The 26,387-nt window shown below is 32.0% G+C and overlaps 1 protein-coding gene across 1 annotated transcript; it reads right to left on the bottom strand.

The window, feature by feature from the left end:
* Positions 1-481: 481 nt before the first annotated feature.
* Positions 482-24,388, bottom strand: LOC116345314 (protein bric-a-brac 1-like). The gene is made up of 7 exons (XM_031774570.1): positions 22,954-24,388; positions 21,814-22,576; positions 21,126-21,323; positions 20,858-20,940; positions 3,001-3,058; positions 2,441-2,865; positions 482-2,305 (listed from the first exon to the last, which is right to left on the bottom strand). The coding sequence occupies exons 1-7, from the start codon at positions 23,110-23,112 to the stop codon at positions 2,141-2,143; spliced, it is 1,851 nt and encodes a 616-aa protein (XP_031630430.1). The 5' UTR covers positions 23,113-24,388; the 3' UTR covers positions 482-2,140.
* Between the last annotated feature and the right edge of the window lie 1,999 nt (positions 24,389-26,387).

The following is a 26,387-nucleotide window of genomic DNA, read 5'->3' as shown; positions in this document are numbered from 1 at the left end:
GTGTTACCAGTTACACTGATCAATTCGCCGCGTTTTGTTCATATCATCATGCCATTTGAATTTGCTCAGTTTTTTTTACATAGGTCGTATGTTGAAGATGCTGCTTTTTTGAATATATGTTCCTTTCTATATTTTAAAATTAACGCAATTTTTCCGTATGTTTTTTTTTTTAATTTTCAAATTTCTTTATTAAAAACAATTTTTTTATTTAAAAAAAATGAAAAAATAATAAATCAAGTCATTAAAAAAGTCAGCTTTGGATCCTAAGCGGATTTATCAAAGATCTATATCAATTTGATCAAATCGAATTACATCCGATTAAATGATTAAGACCCTCATATAAAAGATAGACGGAAATATATTTCACACATAATTAGTAAGATTTACACGAGCTCCAAATACTCACCTTACAATCTGAAAAAAAGTAAATAAGCAGCTTACGATCGTCACGATTAATGGATAAATGAAATTCTGCATCGCATTTGTTTTTATAAATGTCTGTATTATTTCTATTTTTAATATCGTCACAATTACATAAATGTGTTCAGATTTTCATCTAATTGGTACATAAAACTTACTCTGTTGCTTTCCTACAATTTCTACAGGTGTTGTGTGTATAATACGATTTTCACATCTTTCACTCCGTCTCATTTTCGCTAGTTCGCCTTCAAATTCTCTTATTTTGTATTTCGAGAACAAAAAAGTCATCGAATTATTATTACAGCGATTTGATAGGTTCATTTCTTTATCGGAAATATCACAAATACATATTATAATCATTCGAGAACTTAATCGAAATTATTCAAAGTATATTAAAAAAATAAACGACTCTAAAAATGCAATTTAAGAAAAAAAAATGATGATTGGGCCATATCGATTGCAAAGCATAGATAACAGATGTGGTTTGGTCAAATTATATAGTTATATCGCTACAAAAAAAAACATGTACTGTTATTATTGCTTATTGACTGCTACTGCTGTTTATTTGGTGCATTGAAGCACTTTGCCTTGCCGATTTCCATCGATTGAGTTCGATTCGAAAGAAAACCAAGAATCCATCCTAATTGATTGTTCCGAAATATTTGATACATGCATGGGCCGCCCCTTTTGGGTGTCATCATGTAAATGTATATTTGTGTTTGTATTTGTGTTCGATCTTAATATTAAATCTAACTAATACATATTATAATAATTATTTTTTTATTGATCTAAAAATGCACTTTTTCCATGTTACTTCATTTTTTCTTAATTAAATTCTAACGCTTTAATTTATAAATTGTCGCTTGTTTCCATTCTCATATTAATTCATCTAATAACTGTGGGTAAGTGATTGTGTCTCTGTCTCTCTGTGAATTGTACTTATCACTTGATTATTATTTTAGTGTTGTGTATGTACCGGTTGTGCAATTCGAGCACTGCCTTAAGTCCCAATATGTTTATCATTTCTCTAAAAACTCTATTGAATCGACAGATATCAAGAGACTCAAACATAAATTTAGACACTTATTTTTATGAGTATTTCGACTGTATGATTGCGAAGAAATTGTCAATGTATCGATATTCATGAAACTGCAATCAAAGTCTACATTTTCGTAAACCAAGACACAAAAATTAATAAACAAATAAATATATATAATTGTGAAATTAAATTCAACTAAAATGCTCTTGTCATTTGAATTATAATTGTAATATGTATGTTATCTCCACTCTTTTTTCCCAATAAATGTAGGTAATTCATTTTAACGGTGTTTTGTTTTAATGAAATTGGTTTATTTAACAGTTCGATTGATAAATTTCAATCAAATATATTATCATAAAATCTACGGCCAACCGAAATCGTCTAACCAAGCATTCGATGCAACAATACGAAAGAAAAAAAAATGAACAAAATGTTTAAATCCCTGGATTTCAAATTAAATAAAAACTATACGCGGATGCTAATTAATTCAGAGTTTGTTCCTCTTGCCGAATTCCGATTCTATGTGTAAATGCTTGTGTAAAAGTGCTGGAGAAAAATGCATCTAGTTGAATCCGTCGGTCGTGGTCTTTCGTTAACTCAGTTCATTTATATTCAATGGATTGAGTGGCTGCTATTGCGGCGTAATAGAATCGGTTTGCTTCGTATCAATGATGAATTTATTCATCCGGAAGATGCTTGTTGATTGGCTAATGAAGGCCAACAACGGCCTATTGCTAGTGAATTTAACGATTCGCTATCCAAATTGACCGGTAAATTTGCGTTCAGTGCATGATTTGGCAAACCACCAGAGAAATCTAATTGACCATCACTGAACGGAAACATTGGCTATATAAAAAAAAAGAAGAAAGCAAACAAAACAAAACGAGAACAAAAAAAACAACAACACATGAGTCAAACAAATCATCAATTAAATTACATCAAAATAAATAATACCGAAATTCTGTCGATAGATAAACTTACCGAGTGTCTACCAAAAGCGGTGAGTTGCATGCCAGCCTCTTCGCATCGTAGCTCTTTTGCGTCACGAAATACAACGGTTTTTACCACACCTTTGATTGTTTCTTCAGGCCAAACGCCTAATAAAATTCGTTGCGGTCGGCCTCTACCCTTTGGTCGTAAATCAGTGCCACCATCCATTGATGGTCCAAGCATATTATGAACACGATTTGCATATAGAACAAATGTTGGATATGGAATGTCATATTTTCGTGCCGCTTGTGACAATGACAAACCATCTTTCAGTACGCTCATTATGGCATCGGCCATCGTTTCGGGACGCCATGATTTTAGTGGACCACGTTCACGAAAACGTAAATTATGGATTAAATTCTGATTTGTGCTCCAGCATTTTTGCCACATTGATTGCAATTGGTACTGATAGCTTTCTGGTGTTTGTTTAATTTCCGAGAAATTGAGAAAACGAGAAAAAAAAAACAGTTTTTTTTTTGTTTCAAAATTTTAGTTGAAAAAATAAAACGGCAGCCAAACAAAATTGTATAAATTCGAGTAAGTGCAATTACCTGCAAGCGATGCAGACGTTGATGGAGCCAACCATGGATTCGATTCCATTAATTTTGCCTGAAAAAAAGTAAATACACACATAAGTTTTAATTGAAATCGGTTGTAAATTGCGCATAAATAATGGCGTAAAACGGAATTTTTATTAAGAAAAACAATAAAGCATAAAAATTCATTTTGGTCGCTTTTTTTCGCTTTTTCTCTCTGTCTCCCCCTCTTGACCATTTAGATGATGATGGCCATCTTCCCCATCGTCATAGCGCATGTATTTTTTCCAATTTGCCACGGCTATTTTTTTTTTTTTTTGGCGTCGTGTACTCGCCGCCTCAAACAGCAATATTATATATATAACGAACATTAAATCGAATACCAATCATGTGTTTTACCTATTAACTTATTAAAATTCAATAAAAATGAATCGCGTTTGTGCGCAATTATTCGAATGAGCCTCATTAAATATTAAACAATAAAGCATGTATGTCTGCGCGATGTTTTGTTGGAAAATAAAATGCATTATGGCCACAATTGTATATTGATGATATGCGCTGCCGCAGATCATTTTGAAAAATCTTGGCATTTCTTTACTTATGTAAAGTTTTCGTTACTTGTTCGTTATATCACGCGAATCAAAAGTCCATCAAATGTTAGAAATTGTCAAATCAAAATGAAAGAGAAAGAAAGAACGGCAGTTATGATGAAGTGGCCATTTTAAAGTACATTAAAATTCTGTATTTTTGATTGAATCCAAGAACGTCCATTCCACAATTCGTTTTCATTACTCACGTTTTTATAATAATAATAATCGAGCGAGACGTGACATTGCACTAAATAATTGTCCAATGCATTTTTATTTATGAACAATTCTGTGTGTTCAAAGGAGTACAAATTGATTCACACAGCACAAACAATACTTAATAGATAATCTTTTGATACATTTTTAAAGCACATTTTTCGTCTGGATAATTATCGGCTATTATGAAAGGAGTACTTGATGATCGTGATTATCTTTCTTTTTTTCTCTATTAAATGGTTTTACATTGAAGAGAAATGGTTCTTCGTTTTGGACTTTGTCAACGAATCTCATAATTTATTCACTAGGTCGTAGTTAATTTACACATTGAAATTCTATTTCAAAAGATTTGAAACGTAAATGGAACGTTTAATTGGCAATTTAACTGGAAAATCAAAAGAAATTCGAACAAAATCGAATTGAGATTTGCCATTTCAGTCTCATTAAATTCAATATATATTAACCAAAATAAAAGGGATTTAGATACGCGCTTTCGTTTGCTACATTTTCTATGACACAAATTGTGTATGTATCGTATCAATATTTCAATAGTTTCGACAATATGAGTTTTAAATTTGCTGTTCATTCCTAAATATCAATTCACCATAATATATTGAATTCACCATATATATGTATATATAGTTGAACGATGAATCATTTATGATAAAAAAGGATTTGAAAGTTAATTGGAAATGGATTCAATTTAAAGGCAATCATCATTGTTGGTCATTATTACTATGTGCAGAACAAATGCATAGACCTTTATATGTGAATATTGTGATTTATACTTGGCTGTCTTTCCTTTTTGTCATAATCAGTAATTTTTCGTCATTTTGATTGATTGTGTTTATTTTGTCATGTTGTTTCATTCACATTCTCATTTTTGCATTCATTTCGTAAACTTGTTTGCCTTTAATTTTACAAGTGAATTGCTATAAATATAAAATCGCTGGCGTTGAAACCGTTTTATAGCGAATGTTTAAGTTTTAATAACTATTTTATGATAACGGACCATTGTAAATAGAGAACATTGAATGGATGTTCAGAAAGAAATTTATATATAGCAATTTCCATAAAGTGAATGAGACAAACTGAGCTAAGAAATTAGAAAATATTTTACATATTCGCTCGATCGATGCAGTAATTTATGTAAATCGCTTTTTATTAGCTTATTATGCGCATGTGATCTAGTACAAATAAATAAATGTGTGTTTGTATGTCTTCGATTACTAGAAAATGTTAAATAATTAATATATTTTGCGGTGTCCGTTGTTGCTTCCGTTTACTATGCGACCACAGTCTATTCCATAAAACAAGAATAAAAAGAGAATAAGCACGAGCAAGAAAGACAGCGATAGAGAAAGAAAGAAAAATGAATTATATGGACAAACTATTGCAGTGCATATACATCGACGGCGACCAAAACAAGTGGACTAATAACAAGCGCGCACCAAATGTGGCATGAGAAAATGACCAGTCAATATAATATGAAAGCAATGCAATTTTGCCTGCATATATTTACACCGTGATCAAACTCAAACTAGAAGGAATGAATATGGAAAAAAAACCTGACCTATTCACTTTGAATTATAATGTGTCGTACCGGCGCTGGCGTTTACAATAAATGAATTTACAACCAGAATTGAAAAGTACCATCACTTGGCACATTGTTTGACACATGTTCAAATCAAATATGTCATGTCACTTGTTTATCATGCATTATTAGATATTGTGTTATATCATCATCGTCAATTCATTCAATTCGTCCAAACAGTGGAAAAGTCGCAATGGAAAATTCAACTATCATTATTTACTCAATAATTTAGCTCGTTTTGCGGCTAACCACCACTTTGTTATTCAGACAATATTTTTTCTCTTCTCTTTCAATGTGTAAATTTTAATTCAATTGACTGCATATCAGTGTATCAATGTATGACATTAGCTCATCCAAAATGACTTAGATTGGATTACCTTAAATGTTCTTCTTGAATATTTATAAGATAAATTGAAAAAACAAGCACAAAAAATGCTGCTAATTGGATGGTTTCCTGTCTGATTATGGGAATGACAAGATTTGCACTTTTTTCAGTTTATTCCCCCATTGCACATTTACATTCGTGTCAAGAATCTGAATCCATTACACAATCATTAACAACATAGCTTTTTTTGGCACAAATACGATGCATTACATGTTTATTAATCATTACAAGAATCGACAATGCCATGTCATTATTCAATGCATAAATTCCCATCAATATTTCCTTAGTTTTTAATAGATTTACATAATTCAAGCAGGTGCTAAGTGAACTTTTTACAAATGAGCAAAAATGATGAAAGAAAATAAATTGAAATATGAACGAAAATCCAAGCAAAATATTTATGTCCGAAAACTTTACTTCGTTCACTTATTACAAAACTCTGTCATTTTTGATGGCTTCATCAAACTTTTTTTTTTCGTTCAAAGAATGCGACACAAGTTAATTCAAGAATGGAGCACATCTTAAAATCAATTGAATTCAGACAAGTTTGTGTTCACAATCGCGTCAAATCGTAGAGAGTAAAAAAAAACTGCCACCGGAAACAATGTCGAAGCCATGTTGGGCCGATGCAACGTAATATATATATACAAAGAACGACGTACACAGCGTGTACTATATTCATAAATGACAACAGCATAAAGTGGCTTTGTTTAAATTAGCCGAAAAAAAATTAAATTATGCATTTCACTTTGCACCCTTTTACTGTCGGTTCATTTAATTTTACAAGTAACAACACAACGGTCTCGTATTTTTTTTTTGTTAAAAAAGAGAGAAAATAAGTAAGTCAAAAATAGGCCATTTTAATGTGTTCTGGCTTTATTTATTGATTTTTTTTATATAAGTTCAAATTCATTTAATGCTATTGTGACGTTTTTGTTATAGTTTGTAATTTGTCATGTGCTGTTTCAATTCACTTCGCATGAATTGCATTTCGATTTGAAAAAAAAAAATTGAAATAAAATAAAAATAAACCAGCGGCAGTGAAGGTGATTTGATATCATGTCTATTTTGAATTTAGCTTGCAAATGAGCCGCGCGAATGAACAAAACTTTGCAAAAATTGGCACCAGGCATACACAATAAGAGGGTTGTATATATATATTTTTTTCGCGCGCTGAACGCAAAATGAATAGCATAAACGTAACTGGTATCATTATAACTACATTGTCTCAGTATGTATTTTATATCCTTGCCAGCGGTAGCACTGTAATTATTCCTGCTTACTTCTTTGCTTTAAATACAATGTTTAACAAATGCAAAAGAAAGAATGAACGAACAAATAAATGAACGAACGAACAAAAAAAAAGACTAGCGAATACGTGATTGCACACAGGTATTGTGAATGAAATGATGCTGTTTAATGTTCATTTTGCCCCGACGACTTAGCCCACAATGTTAGAGCCATAACATTTTTTTTCTCTCTTCTCGCTCCTTTACGTCGCTGGTGTTTAAATCCAACCATTCCCGTTGGTCTTCTTGAGCAAAATTTTTCAATGATGTTTAGCTGTATGTGTGTATGGGTTTTTTATCGTTGTTGCAACTGCTTTGACTTTTATTTGTAACGTTGATTTTATTACAAAACAGAAAGAACTTAAAACATATCACATAATAACTATAAATATTTTATGCATTTATATTATGAATTATGTGCTGTTCCACGACCGAATGAAGCTCTAAAAAGGTGCTGCCTTATATTGATTTGGCTCCTGTTTCGACTCTTTCGGCTTAAATCTTTCGATTCTTTTTCTTTCACTCTGTCTCCCCCTCTCTTTCGAGACTCAACCAACATTAACATTGCCATTGTGCAAGATTTATTCATTTTATTTCCGTGGATTTGAATCAATTTTAGTCGCTGTCCTAAACTACATCAAATCAACTCGATATTATAATTAATTATATATATGCACTATTTTATTTATTTCATAATTTGTTTTTCACTTGTTCTTGATCATTTTGTTTTTAATCATTTGTTTAGTTCAAGAACGATCAACATAAATAATCTAATGATTTAATTTGAAATATTGTTTGTACGGTCGAAATAAGCGGTTTAATAGTTGTAGCCAGTTGTTTTAAATTATTTTTCATTAAATCCATAATGGTGTTTCTTTGGACTAAAGCTCCAATTTCTAATTGAATTTTGAAAGATTTGTGGATCGAAAGTCATTCCATTCACCTTCCACAACAAATATTCATATAAATGATTTCTAATGGGGTCACACAAGACAATATATCCACAAATAAGAATCAACAATAACAAAATCTATACAACCGATGAACTAAATATCAATGTATCTAAAAATAAATAATATTAATATGTAAAATAAATCAAAAATACAACATATGAATGGTCAAATATAAATACAAAGCATATCACAATCGTAAAGTCGTATTTTGTTGCATTGATTATGTACATATTCGATTCGAAATTGATAAGCCAAGTGAAGAACAACAATATCCCCTCAGTGCTTCTTAGAGCTCACATATATTGATCTGAAAAACAGTCTCTGGACCATAGTCTCTGCTTTTGCACTACACAATCGGTGTGTTCGATCCAATGAGAAATTCATAAATATTATGGGACCAAGAGTAGAAATTTAATTTTAAGAAATGTCATGTTTTGTTGAAAAATGCATATGAAGACAAAATTCCCAATCTCAGGAACAGAACTCTTGGATTAAGTGATCTTAATGAAGAAAGAAATGCAAGGAAAACGTCATATTTGAATCTATACAGAACTCGAGGCCATCTAATTTATTTTTATCAAATTGATATGGTCTTTTGTGTATGCTTTTATACTGTACTGTTGGTGTTTATGTTGACATAAAAACCGCATTTTCACACCAACAACGAAAAGAATCACAGAGAAATTGTTGGCGATGTTTACCAAATTAATGAATGAAAACGAAATTCGTGCGACGTTTTTCGCGAGCGAAATCCGTTATTCATTATGATTTGAGCGGAAATATCTCATAACAGAGATGTAAATTACGTAAATTATTTTATACAAATGATATAAAGTGAAAAATGTTTGCCACTGTGTATGCGTGCCATTCGGTGGATGAGAGACGAGTTTAGTGTGCGTTGTGCCGAAATGCACACTCGATCGCTGGTTGTGTGTGTGTGTGTTGAAACATTTAATTAGGCCCATCTTAATTGATGTATGTCATTTCAGGTATGACTTGGTGAATTACAGGAAATTTATGATTTAAATTTTTCAACTAAATACAATACATTACTTGTTATACGGTAATGTAATGTGAAGCATCGAGTAAATGTGACAAAGACGCGCAATGAATTCGCTTTCGTATTTGCAATGCAATGCGATGCTTTCTTGCTTGTCAACGTTTTACATAAAATTGTGCTTATTTTTACACTTGAAAATTATTGCAATGGGAAAATAGAATGCTGTCGAGAATTGCTTTATGTGCAATTAAATATCTCATGCGTTGGAAATTGTACATTTTATCGTTTCGTGAACATTCGGAATATTCAGTTTTGTTTCAATTTATTTATTTATTTTCTTTTTGCTCTTGTTCTATCCGCGGAATAGATTGCAAATGAGAGATATTGGAGAGTAATTGTGAAAAGGGAAAAGGCTCGATTGCAGCAGATGCATAAAGTACCCAAACATGTTCGAAATAAAAGCATGGAATTAATAACGAAGTAATTATTTTGGGCATTCACATCAACGTGATAATACTATACATGCGCATACAAATAAAATGATTAGAACTTCTTTTCTTCTCTTCTCTCTATCTGCCACAGCACATATACAGATTCCACTTGAACCTTCCAATAATACATATTTGATAACGAGATGATAAATAAATATAAATCTGGACGTGAAACTAAGTCAGCTTGTACATTGTTGGCAATATACGAATCGGATTCGATGGCAATACATCAGAATCTTACCCGTACACAGATAGCATCTTGCACAAAATAAGAAGAATATTTATAGCCTACTGAATAATAAATTAATCATAATTTCACGTTAAATAACACGTTTATATCGATGTTAATTCAACTCTCTCGACTCTTGCACTCCAAAGTTTTAATATACATGGATAGAAGTTTACGGTATAAGTGTGTGTGTGTGTGCGCGCATATACATACACAATGAACGAACCAAAGAGCTCATATAGAGATCGGCGCGATGAAATGCGAAGAAACGTACATGCATACATGCCATGAAATAGATGAAAATGTGTTTGATGTTGCACATATTAGCAATTTTGAAATTATTTAGTGCTGGTTGGATCGGACAGTCATGGATACATGTTTTTGTTTTGTTTGGATTTCATGAAAGTATTCATAAGTTAAATCATAAAAAAGGTTTAAAGGAAATTGAAATAAAGCGAACGACTTTTTTCTTCTTCTTCTTTTAAATAAGTACTAGAGCTTTAGATGAACGATGCCAACTTTCGACAATTGTAATAGGAAAAATAGCACGTTTTTTTCTTTACTTCACAAATGGTTAAATGTTATTTCTTCAACAATGAATCTGTATGAAATAAACAAAGTGTTTTACTCATCAAATTCGTTGTCATCCGTACTTGTTTCTCTCTTTCTCGTTCTCTTTCTTTCATACCTTTCTCTTTGAACACATGATATACGAATTCGATTCGTTAAGTGCACATAAAATTTAAGAACATCATCATAATAATAAGTCTTGGGCATTCATATCGTCCATTCCGACTGACACCTATCTTTTTCTTTAAACACAAGCATAGCACAGACAAAAGTTTTTTTTTATGACTTATACACCGCGCGCGAGTGGCTAAAAGAGTGACTCGTTCGGTCGCAGCACTTAGTGTACTTGGTCCTGAAAAATATTTCCACATCGGTTAGCACGCATTGAAGCACTCGAACACGGTTCGTATACACGACTGTTCAGTAACACACAAAACATTAGAAGCCAAAACGAGCGAAACAAAAAGCCAAAGAAATGAAAAGAAAAAATTAAAAAGAAAAACACAACATTCGCAGCATCATTTTGTTGTATTTAATATTTATGTGGCCGTAAATATTAAACAATTTTTCTTCGCTGAATCTCGCTTTTTTGAATGTGTGTATATGTGTCTTCTCTCTTTTTTTCCGCCAGAATTTGCTCGTTCCGATGGTACAGCAAAGTGTTTGCTCCGTGTTACAGTTTTTTTTTTCATTCGTTCATTGTGTGCTGCGCGGCAATTGCTGCCGTCGCTGTTGCCGTCAATGCTACTGTTGTTGCATGTTTTTTTTTTGCTCTTTGCTCCACGTTTTCCAACTTGTGAATAAGGAATTGTTGGCTAAGTGTATTAAGGAGAATCTTAAAAATACATAAACACGAAGTTACCCATGCATTTCATGATGGATCTGTTTAAATTAAACAGTAGCAATTTCCACTATTTTCTTCAGCCAGTTCGTTTACCAGTTCGAATTGGCGTACGGAGCGGAGCAATCAAGTGTGTGCGCGTGACATCATATCTGCACAACGACAATCAATTGCCTGATCTATTTGAATGGTGAAATATGGTGAATACTTCCATAATGTATTTGTAACGACAAAACCGATATTTATTGAAATTCACAGAAATTCTTTTACAAAAACAATACAGAAATAGTAATCAATGTGTCGAAACAAACCAACATAATTTTCTCATGTTAATCTATTGAGTGCAAAGCGCGATTGCAAAAACATTTCATAAGCGCACTCAATGTAGGTAAAATTACAGCAAAATTGAAATATTCTTTGGTTTTTATTATCATGCAAATCAATAAAATATTGTGAATTTATTATGTTTCTCTTCTTCTTTTTTTTTTTCAATGAACAAAAATCCGCATCATCAGCATCAACATCATCACCGTCATCGATGTAAAAATCCGAATGAAAGAGAATATTGTAGGTAAAAAAAAACAAAACAAAAGGCGCTCTGCATGTGGATAAAGCAGTTTGTGCTCAATCACACACCAATGTTGAGCCGGTTGTCGCCGTTATGTGGCAATGGTTTACAATAAAGGGAAAGCTGAATATTTTGAATGCAATTGAACTAAAATTTATGACTATTTCTGTATCCTTCTTACGTTAATAACAATATTAGTTGAACTCACACTGTGTTTACTACGATTTTATTAATCGATGATGGGCGATACTCATTTCAGTTCATTGTGTGCCAGAGCTCCCATACACCGGTCTCTGATTCGAAGTGCGATATTGCCGTTGAAGCATGAAAACATAATGAGACACAACCATGCCAAACATATATAGCGAAAGGTCATTGGAATCACTTTGAACCATTTTGCCAAATGGAAAATCGAGATCATTTTTTTGTCGTTTTCGTTTTCTTGTACATTTTTCTAATTAACACGGCGAACGTCATATTATTAGAAGAACTTATTTACAGAAATTATCATTTATACACATGAAATTATTATTAAAATCGCTACAGATGGCGAATATTTTATGAGTAAATTTTCATTTTTGACGCAAATCTATTTAATATTAGTGCAAAACTTCTCTTACAGCCTGCGAAATGATGCTCGTTTTTATATGATTGTTCGTGTTTTTGAAAGAAAAAAAAATGAAATAAAATGAAATGAAATTTGCTACAAGCACTGAGCATGTGGAATTAACAACTATTTCTTAATTAAAACCACACGTTTTATTACTTCATCTCATATAATAATTTAATTTATGACTCTCTGACTACGTTTTTGAATGCGTAGACTTTCGTTTTGATATTCTATTTAGTTAGTTCTTCCGAATCCTCGTAAGTGTAATCATAATTTTATATTCGGTCATTATTTGTATTATTGTCTTTGTTAAGCTATTTAAGCTGATGTGGCCATTTCTCTCTCTCTCCTTCTCTCCATCTTTCTCTCTTTTTCAGTCTTTTTCAGCATGTTTGACAATTACACTGATCTATTTGAAGCTGAATGATACATTTAAGTGTGCGTTTCATATTCAAAATGATTTAATCCGATGGGTCCATGAATTTCAACAGTAGAACATTCTTTTAATGTTCATTGAGACAGTTTTAAGAGATGATTCGGTAACAAAAATTAGTTTCAAATATTGTCGTCGCATCAAACCGATGTGCTTTCAATGCTTATGATTCACGTGTTGTGAATGTGCAGATAGTATGTTTCTTTGTTCAATTCTATTATTATTTGAAAATGAACTATTTCTAACATTGTGTGTCAAGTCTACATGCACATCAAATGTTGAACAAAAGAATTTGTTTCTGCAATTAACATCATTTTGATGGCGGCAATTATTATTTTACTCGTAAATATATGTATATTTTTTCTGAAATCTTCTCTATTTCGGTGAATATACAGAGACGTATTTTTTTTTATTATTAATTTATCATGATGATAATATTTGTGGTGTTGTGTGATGTGATCTATGTTTGTATTTGTGCGCTGTTGCAATTGTATTGTGGAGCAACATCAGACACGTTTTATAACATTTTCATATCTGCTTCGAAGCAGATAAGTGCTAACATACATGATTCGATGTAAATTTATTTCATTTTGTATAGAAAATTGAGCCAGTTTATTACAATTTACATTAGTTGACTCAGGCATGTCATCAAGAGTCAATAAACGTGCTAAATTTATTTTTTTTTTTTTGCATGTGCTATTTAGTTACAATGAACCTACTTGGTGTCCCAATCCGTTTGAATCGAGGGAGTATGGTTTCTTGGTGTGTAAACGTAAAAAATAGAAAAAATATTTTCAAATAAACGCACACGAAATGGCATTCATAAAATATGTTTTGTAATTTACTTTAATCGTCACCGCGATTACACGTGCCGGTGCGAAAAAAATTCTTGACGCCGTTTCTGGGTATATATGCAATAACATTCGGGAATATAATTTAAGAAATTAATTCAAATAGCTCAATACAGACTTTGGAAATATTGTGATCATTATCTTATGAGAATTTTACGATTTCAGTGTGGCTCTGCGTCACTGAAACAGCTAATTCATTTCAATAAATTAATAAAATAAATTTGAGTTATTAGTATGCTGGAAATTAAGTAAAAAAGATGAACAATAAACACTCTGAGTCATCTCCATATTAATTGCAATATCATCGTCCGAAATGAATTTGAACATTTTTTTTTAGCCAAATATGTATATATTTTAATTGGTTATATAGTTTTATATGAATAATATTCATTCAAATGCAATAGATTTTATTTCGTCTAATTTTATCGGTTGGATAATGAATTGTAGAAAGCGTTCCAAGAGGTTTGAAACAAAAAGACCGAAGTTAAGAAGTAGCAATAGTTGAAAGAAGAGAAAAAAAACTATTAATAATGATTAACTTGTTTCGATTTTTCTCCATCTCACTTTGGTGTGCCGTTTACTTCAGTTCATCTTTATCGAAAACCATTGGATCTTGAAAGAATTGGAGAACATACATGTGAGACTAGTAGGAATTCAAAATGATGAGAATTGTTTGAGGGATATTGATTGAATTTATCATAATTATTGCTCTATGAATGTGCGTTTTGCTCGTACCGTAATTCGCATGATGTGATTTCTTATTTAAACCGAAGGGCGATGCTCTATTTCTATTGCGAGATTTTCATTTTGTCGATTGATTGGCAGACTTGCCTTTGATCATCGACTATTCGTTTGAATTATTTCTTTGTCCATATACGATGATATGCGTGTGTATTATGCACACAGAGAGCCAGAGAACCAATAAATATTTTTATATGTACAGAATCGGTCGATGGATTCTACACATATATGAGAATTACATTATAGCACTTATTGTTTTTGCTGAGTAAACAGAAAATTTCTGTTGATGCAAGTTCAATTTGATAGTTGTACTAATTCCATTCGATGCTTCATTTTATTTGAATATGGATGAGATGTTTTTTTTATTGGAAACATTCAGAATCAACGTAAGGAGTGTTTCAAGCGTTTTTTTGGCATTGCATAACTTGTTATTTACACATATTATGGCTACATTTTTGTTCCTTTTTTTTATTGAATCCAATTCAAACGTGAATGATCGTGAATTTCTTACGACAATAATAGGATAAGATCTTATGCATGTGTTTTCAATATTTTAGTCTGAGAAAACTATTTACTAAGATTTGTTTTTAGAACTATAAAAATGTGTTTTAGCGGTATCCTTTGTTGAGTTTTACATGTAGAGAAACGGACGTGAAAATCAAAAAAAAAAAAAGGTTAATTATTTCTTAACCCAAAAAATTTCTGGAACTAATCGAAAAACTGTCGGCATTATTATAGTTTAAAAATAAAAACTCATAAATGAAATCGTTTTGGAAGATTCCATAAAAATCAGTTAGGGAATTCATGTTTAAATCTTTGTTCAGGAGAGAAAACAAAATTTAATTAAAAATCATATTTTTGTTTCAGCTGCATTTAATTGAGCCCGTTTTTGTAATCATAGACAATACGATCGATGCTGAGTGGAATAAAAAGATAGTTGCATCTATGGTAATGAAAGTATCGATTTGACAACAATGAATAAACAACCAAGATTATACGCAAGTAGTGTGTGCGTATTATGATATTTCTATTTGTCCATTAAAGGAAAAAAAAACCAAACATTTGGATGTGGTTATAGCCGTGTGATCATCATAAAGTATTTCATTTGTCATTTCTATTATGTTTGATCAGTTCGCCAAACAATTTATTTGAAAAAAAAAACGCGTAGCGCTTTAAAATAACTAAAGTGTGTGTGTGCGTACGAAAGAATGAAAAGCGCAAAAAAAAAGAGATATTATACTGCGAATATGAAAATAACCGCTAAAAAGTATCAATAAAGTTTTTAATGATAATCAAAACAACACAATATTTTACTAAATTGTATTTCATATGCTATATAATGACGCTGGCATTTTTCTCTTTTTCTCTCTTTTTCCAACGGAACGCGTACAACGAAAAAAACAACCACACGACTGAAAATGAAAACAATATTCGTATGGAATGAAAGAGAATCACATGAGAAATTATTATTAAATCGTAATTCGTAGTATTGAATCGGGTATTCTTCTCTTCATCTCTTTCGTATAAATGATTCGATACACTTGAGCCCCGTCTCTTGAGATAATTTCCTGGATGAAATTTTCGAACGGTTTGTTAACTAAACAAATTGCATGCAGATTAAACACGTACACATGCACACACGTTCTTAAACGTCGTCTTCGTGGTTTATTTTTAATTGTTGATCCAAATAAAAATTACTTAATATCAGCGTATAATAAAAGAGACGGTGCCATCTATATGTATTGTGTATGAATACAAAAAACCGAAAACGAATGTGAGGACAAAATCACTTGAAATGAAAAATCAGGCGACATGTTTATGTTTTCATTCGATATTAGTATAAAACAGACTTATTATTTAATAAACAATATTTATTTATTCCATTATCCAATACAAATTGGATGAACGTCTTTATGAAATGAACTTTTCTTCCAAATTTAATGCATCCTTATTTGTATATTTTCTTTATATTGCGATCAAAAGTTGAATGATCAAATAATTTTAATAGAAAAATAAAATGAATTGATCGAGTGGAGTGAGTATTTGGTTCATATGGGACAGCGAGAAGATGACAAGCAGGCTTATATATTAAAAAAAAAGTTGTATGAAGATGTGTATGAGAAACCGGCGCTCACATTAGACAAATAGAATGCAGTTCAATGGAAAAAATCACAGTCTTGATACACAGAGAAAAAGAGAACGCCACACGAAGATGCGAATACGAAATCGCATTCAAGTCATCGCGTGTACGAGTGCGAACAAGATAGCATGAAATGAAGCGAAAAAAGAGTTCACTATGAAATGAATGATATGGAAGCAAACAGCTGGAGACCATATGCAACATTTGTTTTGTGTACGATGTTAATGTTGGTCGAAATATAATGTTTACATGATTTTTCTTCTCGGTTAAAATGAGAGATATATTTTTTTTCCTTGGCGCAGTTTTTTTGTTTTCATTCTCTCTCGGTGTGTGTATGTTTGTTGTTGTTGTTGTTGCATTTGTGTGTGTTTGTTTATTTTTTTTTTCTTCTTTATCGTTTTTAATTTTGTAATTTCTTAATTCTTTTTCTTTGTCGTTCATTCACATCACTTTCTTACTGTACACTGTAACAAGGAACACCGAATCATTGCACACCGCGAACAACCAACAAAACAGCCGTCCAAAGACGGAAAAACCGAAATGTCGTCGGTACAAATGTTCAATGCTCAATGGATTAACAAAAAAAAAAGCATATGAATATATATATAAATATTGAAAATACGGATATTTGTTATTATTGCCAGTGTTTTCAAATATGAGAGAAATTTGAGATTATGAACGGAACACCGCGTGCTCTCATTGTATCGGTAATATAACACATTTAAATGTTTTTCGAAAGGAAAATCTAAAAATATGAACTTAAAAACACTGATGCTTGCCGCATTATGTTCGGTTGCATTAAATGCATTTAGTGTTGTGTTTTTTTATCATTATTATTATTTTTTGGTAGTGACTTGCTTTAAATGATCGTCTCTCTGTCTCGCTGTGTGTACACTTGAGATATGTATGTGTGTATATATTCGAAATGCGATTATAACTTATAATTATATTTTTATAATTTGAGTTATTTAGTGAGATAAACATTCCATTTCATTTCTTCTTCTTTTTATATATTTTTTAATTTCTTTGCTCTCACATTGCATTTATTCTGTAAATTGTAATCGTGCGATTGTAATATTGTGTACTGTCTCTTTCTCTTTGTGTGTATTTTTTTTTCTTAATTTCCTTTCGATGTTTACACACTGCATATGCATCACTAAACATCATTTTGTAAGTGTTTGTGTTTGCATTCAACCATTTAAGGAGAAATTGTGGTGACACATGTACCTTCCTCCGTTCGGCATTTCATATAAAATAATAATTAATTTATTTGCTTGAACATTTTTGGTTTTGTTTTGTTAGTAAAAATATAAACAATTTAGTCTGACTTTAAGGAAACCATAGTGATTTCATGATGAGAGAGCATTCTGTTTGTCCGCTGTCTTGTTCATTCAATCAAATAAGAATGAGAGGAGAGAGACACATACATACATACACAGAGAGAGAGAGAAAGATGATTTTGAAGAGAAAAAATGTCGTGCAATTAACGCCAAATCGACTGAATTCACTCAGAGAACGCTGAACATTAGTCGATGGTAATTTGAAGAGGATTTTATGCACATTTCCGTAATAAATTTCATATTTAGTAATCATTTTCATTTTCAAAATTGTCATTTGCCGCACATTTCTATACTTAGAATAAAAAATATGGTGCAAACAAATTTCAATCGTCGTTTCACTTGTATTTGGAAAATGCCGAAAAATCAACCAAATGATAAAAGATGTATCATGTTTTTGCTTCACGTTAATTCAACGCATGTGATCATTAGTTGTTTTTTTTTGTTCTTCATTTCATCGTTATTTTCCTCTCCTTGAAAGCATTTTACATTTTCTTTATCATTTGAATCCATGACGAAATTCAAATGCATGAAATGAAGGAAACAAGATAATGTGATCGTTTAACCAATAGTGTTTTTCTTTGTCGTTTTTTTTTTTTCTAAACAACATTAAGTAAATGGAAAATGTAATGCAATAGCAACATGTAAAGTGATCAGATAGAGTTCTGATTTAACGAAAATATGAAGGGTAAATTCGAAATGAATTTTTAAGTGAAAAGCAAAATATAATGAATTTATTCATATATTGTGAGTGTGCACACGGCATCAACCTATTGAAAGACAAACAGAAAATACACATAATCTCACTGTCGGCGTTGTATTCAACTGAAAACAGTTATCTGATGTGCTGATGGTATTTCCACTTATATGTAATTCCATTTTTATTTATTGAAACAAAAAAAGAAGAAGAAAATCGTACATGATGTTCATCTGAAAACGTCCGTCAGACGATCGTGTGCATGTGTGTTTTTTCTTCTTCGTTGTTTTTACTCGTTTTTTTTATATATTTATATTTTGTCGCATTTCCTTCTTACGCATCGGCGGGGTTAAGCATAACACTATGTGTGTGTGTGAGAGAGTTTTGTTGTTTTTTTTTTTCGTTAAATTTCGTAGACGCGTTGAGCTGTTTCATGATGTAGACATAAACTTCAAAACTACTTTCAAAAGAAATTTTATATTCTATCATCACGTTATAGTTGCAGCCAAGTTGTGATCTGAAGACGGAAACAACCAAAGGCAAAAACAATCAACGATATTAACAAACAATTTTAATAATTAAAATAAACAGTGATGAAAGGCTTTTGCTGCAAACAAAAACGAAGAAATGGATAAAAAAAATTACACTTTTTCGCGAAGGGCGAACACTCACTTACACAATATTTGACCTGCTCAACGAAACAGACACACACACACACAAGAGAGAAATAGTGAATAGATTGAATCTAAATGGAAGCAGATATATGTATAAAAAATTAAAATATTTTAATATAAACATAATGCTTGTTGGGGTTATAATGCAGTACGGTGCAATGTGAAATAATTCGATGCGTTGATTAGTACGATTGTGCTCGATGAATGTGATGGGTTTATTATGTATAAGCGTGTGCATATGCGGTGCTTAATAGCTCTTATTTGAGAAAAATGTGGCACCATAATAAAAAAAGGTGTAAAGGAAACATGGCACGTATGACAGAGGTGACGGCGACCAATTTAATCGTTTCGAATAATTTGCTCGAACATTCTCAAGCAACTCCTGTCTGTATCTGTGTTTTACTATTCGTAGGCAATTTTTTTAATAACACCTATAAATTTTTGTTGGAAAAAAGACTTTTTTTTTTCACCAATTGGTTTTTTTTAAATAACGTTGACAAAATTAATATTTCTTTCGTCTTTTAATTGCTTTCTTTGAATATTTGTTTTGCCGAATTGAATTATTTTGCTTTATTCGTTCGCAAACGAAGAAAGCACAATGCGAACAATAAAACTTCATACCAAAATGGTGATACTGTCAACATCAAGAAAATGCAAAACAGCGAGAAATAAAACGCTTATTATATTGCTAGCGGTATACATCTAGCACGTTTTTATGACTTGTTGTACGATAAACGAGAGTATGTTTTTGCACAGAAATATGATTTAAGTGAAATACAGAGACATTTAGTATGTAAGTATTGAATATAATGGCGAATTAGATCATTCTAATTGAACTAAAAGTGCAGGCATACTTCCGGAGCAAGGACCTGAAAGGTCCTGGTGGCGATGCGTTACTGTCTCGAAATTGAAAACATCTTTTTTTCGATTTGCTAGGGTTTCGGGTCATAATTCGAATTCATACGAGTGCAATTAAAAATCCATTTTCAATTTTTTTCCGAGATGTGATTTACACTAGATAGATTGACATTTTCTACTAATTTCTCTCATTTTTTCAAATCACCCCCTTTTAAATCTGCAACTTTAGAAAGTAAGTATGAACGCAATAAATATAAATCTAAATATTTTCCATCCATATTTATCAAAGACAAAAATGTAGTCATGACATCGTACGGCGTCAACTGTGCGCCAGATGTCGTGGATATATGTTTACTCTTATTTACAGAAATCCATTTAACAGAGAGATATGAGATGAAAAATTGTCTTTTTATTCTCATTGATATGAATAATTCCCCTAGAAATAACAAAAATCGACATCAAATCTCTATCTTTCCAATCAAACGCCCATAAAACATCAATATTCAAAAGAAATTAACAAAAACAAATTTAATATCTATTCATTTAAGTTTTATTGTGATTTGTTCATTTGTATTCCAAAACGAAAAAAATCATAAAATATATATTTTGATTTTAAATAAAATAGTAAAATATTGTCGTTTACTATTCACATTTATACATGATTAGCTCTTTGTATTTGCTATAGACGAATGCTTAATAAAGCAATTGCCTTTTATTATTCATTTGGCAACGCATAAAGAGCAAATTGAGAGAATAAGAAATAAAATACAACAAAATGCAAAACAAAAACGAAAGACTAAAAACTTACGCGCTCTTCTTCACGTATCATTTCAGCGATGCCTGGCTTTATTTCCATATCGTCATTTGAATGTGAATCGGCGTGCGGAAGACCTGTAGACAGAAAATAGAACAGAGTTTTTCATAAACATACATAGTCGATGAAGTAGTTCGAATGGAAAAATTCTCGTCAATTTTATTAATATCACTTTGCATAAGGCAAATGTTTCAAAATCAAAAGAATATTAATAATTGAAGACAGTGCCAAGATATTTAAAGAAAAGGAATATTCATAGTACCGCTAAGTGATGATAACGATCCAGCATCGGGAATGTTTAATCCAGAATTTCGAACGGTCGGGGGTGTTGGCGTGTTTGATGCATCAACCGGCAGATCTTCCGATAGTGAAGACTGTGAACGTGTCTCTAAACCATCGATCGGATTCACAGGCTTTATTTCCATATCATCATTTGATTGTGAATCAGTGTGTGGAAGACCTGTACACAAAAAAAATCATTTTAATCAATTGCTTACGTCGACTCTTCTTTTATTTTCTTCAATTTAAATGTTATTATTCTTTAAAACTGAAACAAAAAATATTTCAAAATGAGTGGAAATTTAAAAAAAAAAATATATATATATTTTAAATAAGCGTAGTTGTTTCTATTTGTTCTATTATTTATACATTGTTTGCTACACTTGTGCTCGTTTTCAAAAGCGCGTGGCAGCCAAAACGTTGTGAATTAACAGTACGAATGAAAGAAAGTGAAATGAGTTACGACTTATTTCAATCTGTCTCTCAAAATATCTATCTTTCATTTTCGTTCTTTGAAAGAAATATATTTTTTTTAATGAACTTTTTCACACTGTACGGATGCCAATGCAATTTTAAACCGACAAATCAAAATTGACTTCAACATAAACACATTCACATTTTACTTAATGTCTAATAAAAAATCAATCGAATTTATTAAAATATACACTTACTGCTGTTATTGCTGTTGTTTGTGCTGTTACTGTTGCCATTATTGTTTTTCACATTTCTACTGCTTAGGCTAATTGTGTGATTGCTTGTGCTACTTGAATTCGATGGGTTTGCTAGTGTGGCTGTGCCGCTACCATTGGGCCAATTACGTTTTCTTTGGTTTCGATTGACGTTGTTGGCATTGGTGGTTGCTGATGGTGACGATGATGCGGACACATTTCGCATTAGAAAATCGATTTTATTTAGATCCCAATCGGGTGATGCATTTATTTTCGGTTGTTTTGCAACCGGTATTATTTCGGGCAATGATCCCGATGATGCTGATGAATGTTCCAATTTAATTGCATCATGATCACCTTTGACATCGGCCAAACCGCGAATTTTTAGCATTTCGGCAACATTGAGAAGCGGCCCGATTTCATCGTGGGCCAAATTTATTTCACCTTTGTACATAAATTCAACGACCGATTTCAATTCAGCCCATTTAACATCACGCAATATAACAATGGGATGTTGGCATGGATTTTCAAAAAATAATGATTGAAAATATGGTGAACAGGCTGATAAGACCATTTTGTGAGCTTTTATCGATTTGCCATCACAGGCAAGTGTAACATCAACAAACGATTCATTGTGCAACAGTTGATCGAATACATTCGTTAGATTTGATGTGTAGTTATTCCAACGTAAACAATACTGTTGCGGATTCAATGGTGATTTTTCACTGGTTAACGGTGTGGACGTTGTTTGTGGTTTATAATTGGTCTGTAAATTGATTACATTTTGGGTTTTTTGTTAGAAAGAGAGGGAGAGAGATGTAGAGAGAAAAAATTCATTGCAAAAAATGAACCGCTAAAAACTTATCAGTCAACATAATGAATAGTTCAAATCAAGTGAAACTGGAGTGGCAGCGATCGTTGATAACACCAAATTTACTCTTTAACATCTAATTTTTCTATTTACGTTAATATTTTATCAAGTTTTTAAAAAAATTCATTGTATTTTTGTGTGCCAGTCCTCCTTCAACTCTTGATTGATCCTAAACTTTGTAATGGCCTTTAAGGTGCCTTTGTCAAGTTTTTTTTTGCGCTCATTTTTATTTTACATCAGAAATAATAAACGATGCATTGCAAGATATTAACCTGTGCATTGTGCCATGAGTTTGGAAGCGACGGCGATGCGGTTGGCGAGTTAGCCTTTGATGATGGCGATGGTTTAACATCAGCAATCAATGGTGGACTACAAGCTGGTGTCTTGGGCGACGTTGAATGACGCGAAACAGGCTGAGGACTGTCAGGCATTGTTGCTATATTATTTGTTTTGTCAAATTCAAATTTTAACCAGTCTAATTTTCAAATATCGGTTCGTTTTCAATATCACTTTAATTCAGTTCAAACTTTGGATTTTTTTAAATATAATTTCACTTTATTTAAACGGCCAGTTTTTTCTTATTTTTTATATAAAACTGAAAGAAAATCTTGTTTTTTTTTCTATTCACATCATATTTTCATATAAACAACGTTTAGTTATCACATTGTCAGTGTACGTTCAAAAGGTTAATTGAGTGATGTAGTAACTGTAAACTATTTTTTTTATGTCTATTTCTTTTCTCAAATTTTAGTTCATATGCGTCGATTCACATTAGTAGTTTAAATTTAAAATCAATTGCAAGTCAATATATTCTTGCCAAAAGGAAAAAATCTTCTTGTGAATTTTTTTTTCTCTTTCATTCACACTGATTGTTGGAAAAATGGCATGTTGATCGTCGAATTTTTCATTCAACTTAGCCACAAAATTCACTTATGATAACACTTATCAACTTGTCTTCTTCAATGTATTAGAACAATAACACTTGCACGTGATTGATGCTGTTAATACCACAAAATCGAATATATTGCAAATTGCATCAACAATTGAAAACAATGGATCAAACTAATTCGATAAAAGACAATATATGCTTTGTATGGGTATAGTGTATATTCGAATTCATTTGGATCACAAAATCAGAGCACAAGAAAATTTTGCGCCGGAGTTCGAATTGAATGTTTGCATTTCGCGATTGTAAACAATTTTATTGGATTTGCTATGATTTTTTTCTTTTTCTGTTGATTAATATTTGGTGTGTGTTTGTTTCTTTTTCACCTTCCTTCCTTTTTTATCACAAATCTCGAAAATATGATAAGAAAAACAATTTGAATAAAACCAATTATAATGTCTGTAACGAACGGAAACCGATCTCTACTAACTTAAAGGAAAGTTTTCGAAAATTCAAGGTGCGCACTTTTCAATTAATTCTCTTTTTTTTTGTTCGTCTCCAATTTTAAGCTGATTGTGAGTTGCACATTTAACAAGATTAAATAAATTCTTTAAACGCAAAGAAACAATGACAACAAGGACAAAAAGTTTACGTAAACCACAGTTTTAAATTTTACAAAAACAAAATTTTAAGATACATCAAAACAATCGAGATATCTTTTTGTTGACGAGATATGTATCTATTTTGTATGAGCCTGGTGTCGTTTGCTGTGACTTCTGGCACCGAATACATGTAGCACGATACTAAATGCTTACAAATTGAAACAAACCGTAGTTTGCTCCTCCACCATATAAAACATGATTCGGCAACTGACTGTCTTTGGCTCTCGCACACACAAGCGTATAGTCTCACCACGCAACCAACTAGAAAACGCAGAGACACGACACACAACACAACACCAAGTTAACAGTTCAGTTTTTGAAGCCAAGTGTGATATGGCACAGCGTATATATGCAGGCTTCGCGCTCGTTCGCTCGCTCGCTCACACGCGTGCACATGCAGAAAAAAAGGTGAATATTTTGTATATATAGATATAAATAAGTGTGTATTCATATATACAATATAGACGAACGCCAACCAAAAACTAATTTTTATATTTATATATATATATGTAGATGTTTGTTGTGTATGCTTCGCCTCCAATACGTCTGTTTGCCAGCAGCGGGACTAAAGAGAGTCCAGTGCGACACACATGCATACAATGCCGTACGTTTCTATACAATAGAAAACACTCTGCTGATGATTTTGTAAGTGCGGATTCCATAAAGGCGCACACAGATGATGAATAGAAATGAGAATTGAGAAATAAAAAATTAAAAGCACCAACAAAAACTAAAAATTGAACAATATCAAAAGCAAGCAGTAGCAGAAACAGCAGCAGCTACACACACACACAAAACAACAACAACAACACACATACAAATAGAATAGCTCGGTGCTCTGGCACTGCTGTTATGTTTTACGTTTTGAATCGATGTTGTTTCGATCGTGTCATGCGCCTACAATATTCAACCACTGGGTATTCGATAAGTTTTCCGTGTAAAAATTGCAATATTTTCAACTATGCAATTCAAAAAAAAAAAGACGGCAGAAAACAATACAAAGTATTGACAACGGTAACGGTAATCGACTCAGCGATGGCGATGGCAATGGTAATTTCAGCGCACCGCTAACAGCAAAATACACACAATTTTCAAAAAAGAATGAAAACAAAAAAAAAACACAACGAAGAAAGAAAACAACACACGACGAATGTTACTCTTTTACTCTCAAAATTTGAATATTGCGAGTGGGGAATCAACAGAAATGTGTTCATTTCTTTTTCACTCTATGTACAAATAGGCATAGACATAGAGCGGGAGAGGCCCAATTGTATTTGTACAATTCACAAGCTTGATGGTCTCTGATTTCCACGAAGCTAATGCGATTCCAACCAAATGTCCGAATACTTTGTATGCATTTTTATCATACTCGTTATAGTTTTGCGTTTGAAAATTGATTGGAAGTTTTTGGGCAACATCAAAGTCGATTATTTTCTTGCTCAAGTGATAATTTTTAAGCAAATATACCTAGAACATATACACATCACATGCATTTTTCTAAAAGAATCCATTTTTGTTGGTCTTCTTCTTCGTTCAACCGAAATTCGATTGAATCACCAATATATACGCTTTTTCGGTTGGATATTAAGGTATTTTCCATTGGACGGATTAAAGTTGAAAATTCTCATGATAACAGATTTTACATCGCAGAAATGCATGTAAATACCATGTCGTGTATTTTTATACAGGGATGACATTCATCAATTTGTTTCACATGCCGTAAATCTGAAATGCACGTGAATGCGGAAGTTGAATATTCTATGAATTATGATTTGGAAACGACATTTTTATCTTAGTAACGAATAATTCTAGTATCTTGAATATCCCGTTGTGCCCGGTGCGGTACATGTGTACTCATTTTTAAATATTCATTGTGTTAACATTGATCTTCTGGGCGCTTCTCTCTCTCCCCCGTCCTTGGTTTCTCTATTGATATGCACATACGTCATACGTATATGTGTGTCTATTATGCGTGCGATTGATGTAAATGCGTTCATTTCTCTTACGACATATTTTATGCATAAAAGAATGCATTTTGCAATATTTGAATCTGAAATTCATGATTTGAATCACATTTACAATTAAATTGAACATTTTAAGCCACATTGTACTCGAGCTCGTTGGTACTTTTTCTGTTGCTGTTTTATTCGAAAGTCAT

Source organism: Contarinia nasturtii, unplaced genomic scaffold, assembly GCF_009176525.2.
Source record: "Contarinia nasturtii isolate CC-2019 unplaced genomic scaffold, AAFC_CNas_1.1 Cnas_scaffold_1240, whole genome shotgun sequence".
Classification (NCBI taxonomy): Eukaryota; Metazoa; Arthropoda; class Insecta; order Diptera; family Cecidomyiidae; genus Contarinia; species Contarinia nasturtii.
Note: the sequence above shows the minus strand (reverse complement) of the source record. Positions and strands in the feature narration are given on the sequence as shown.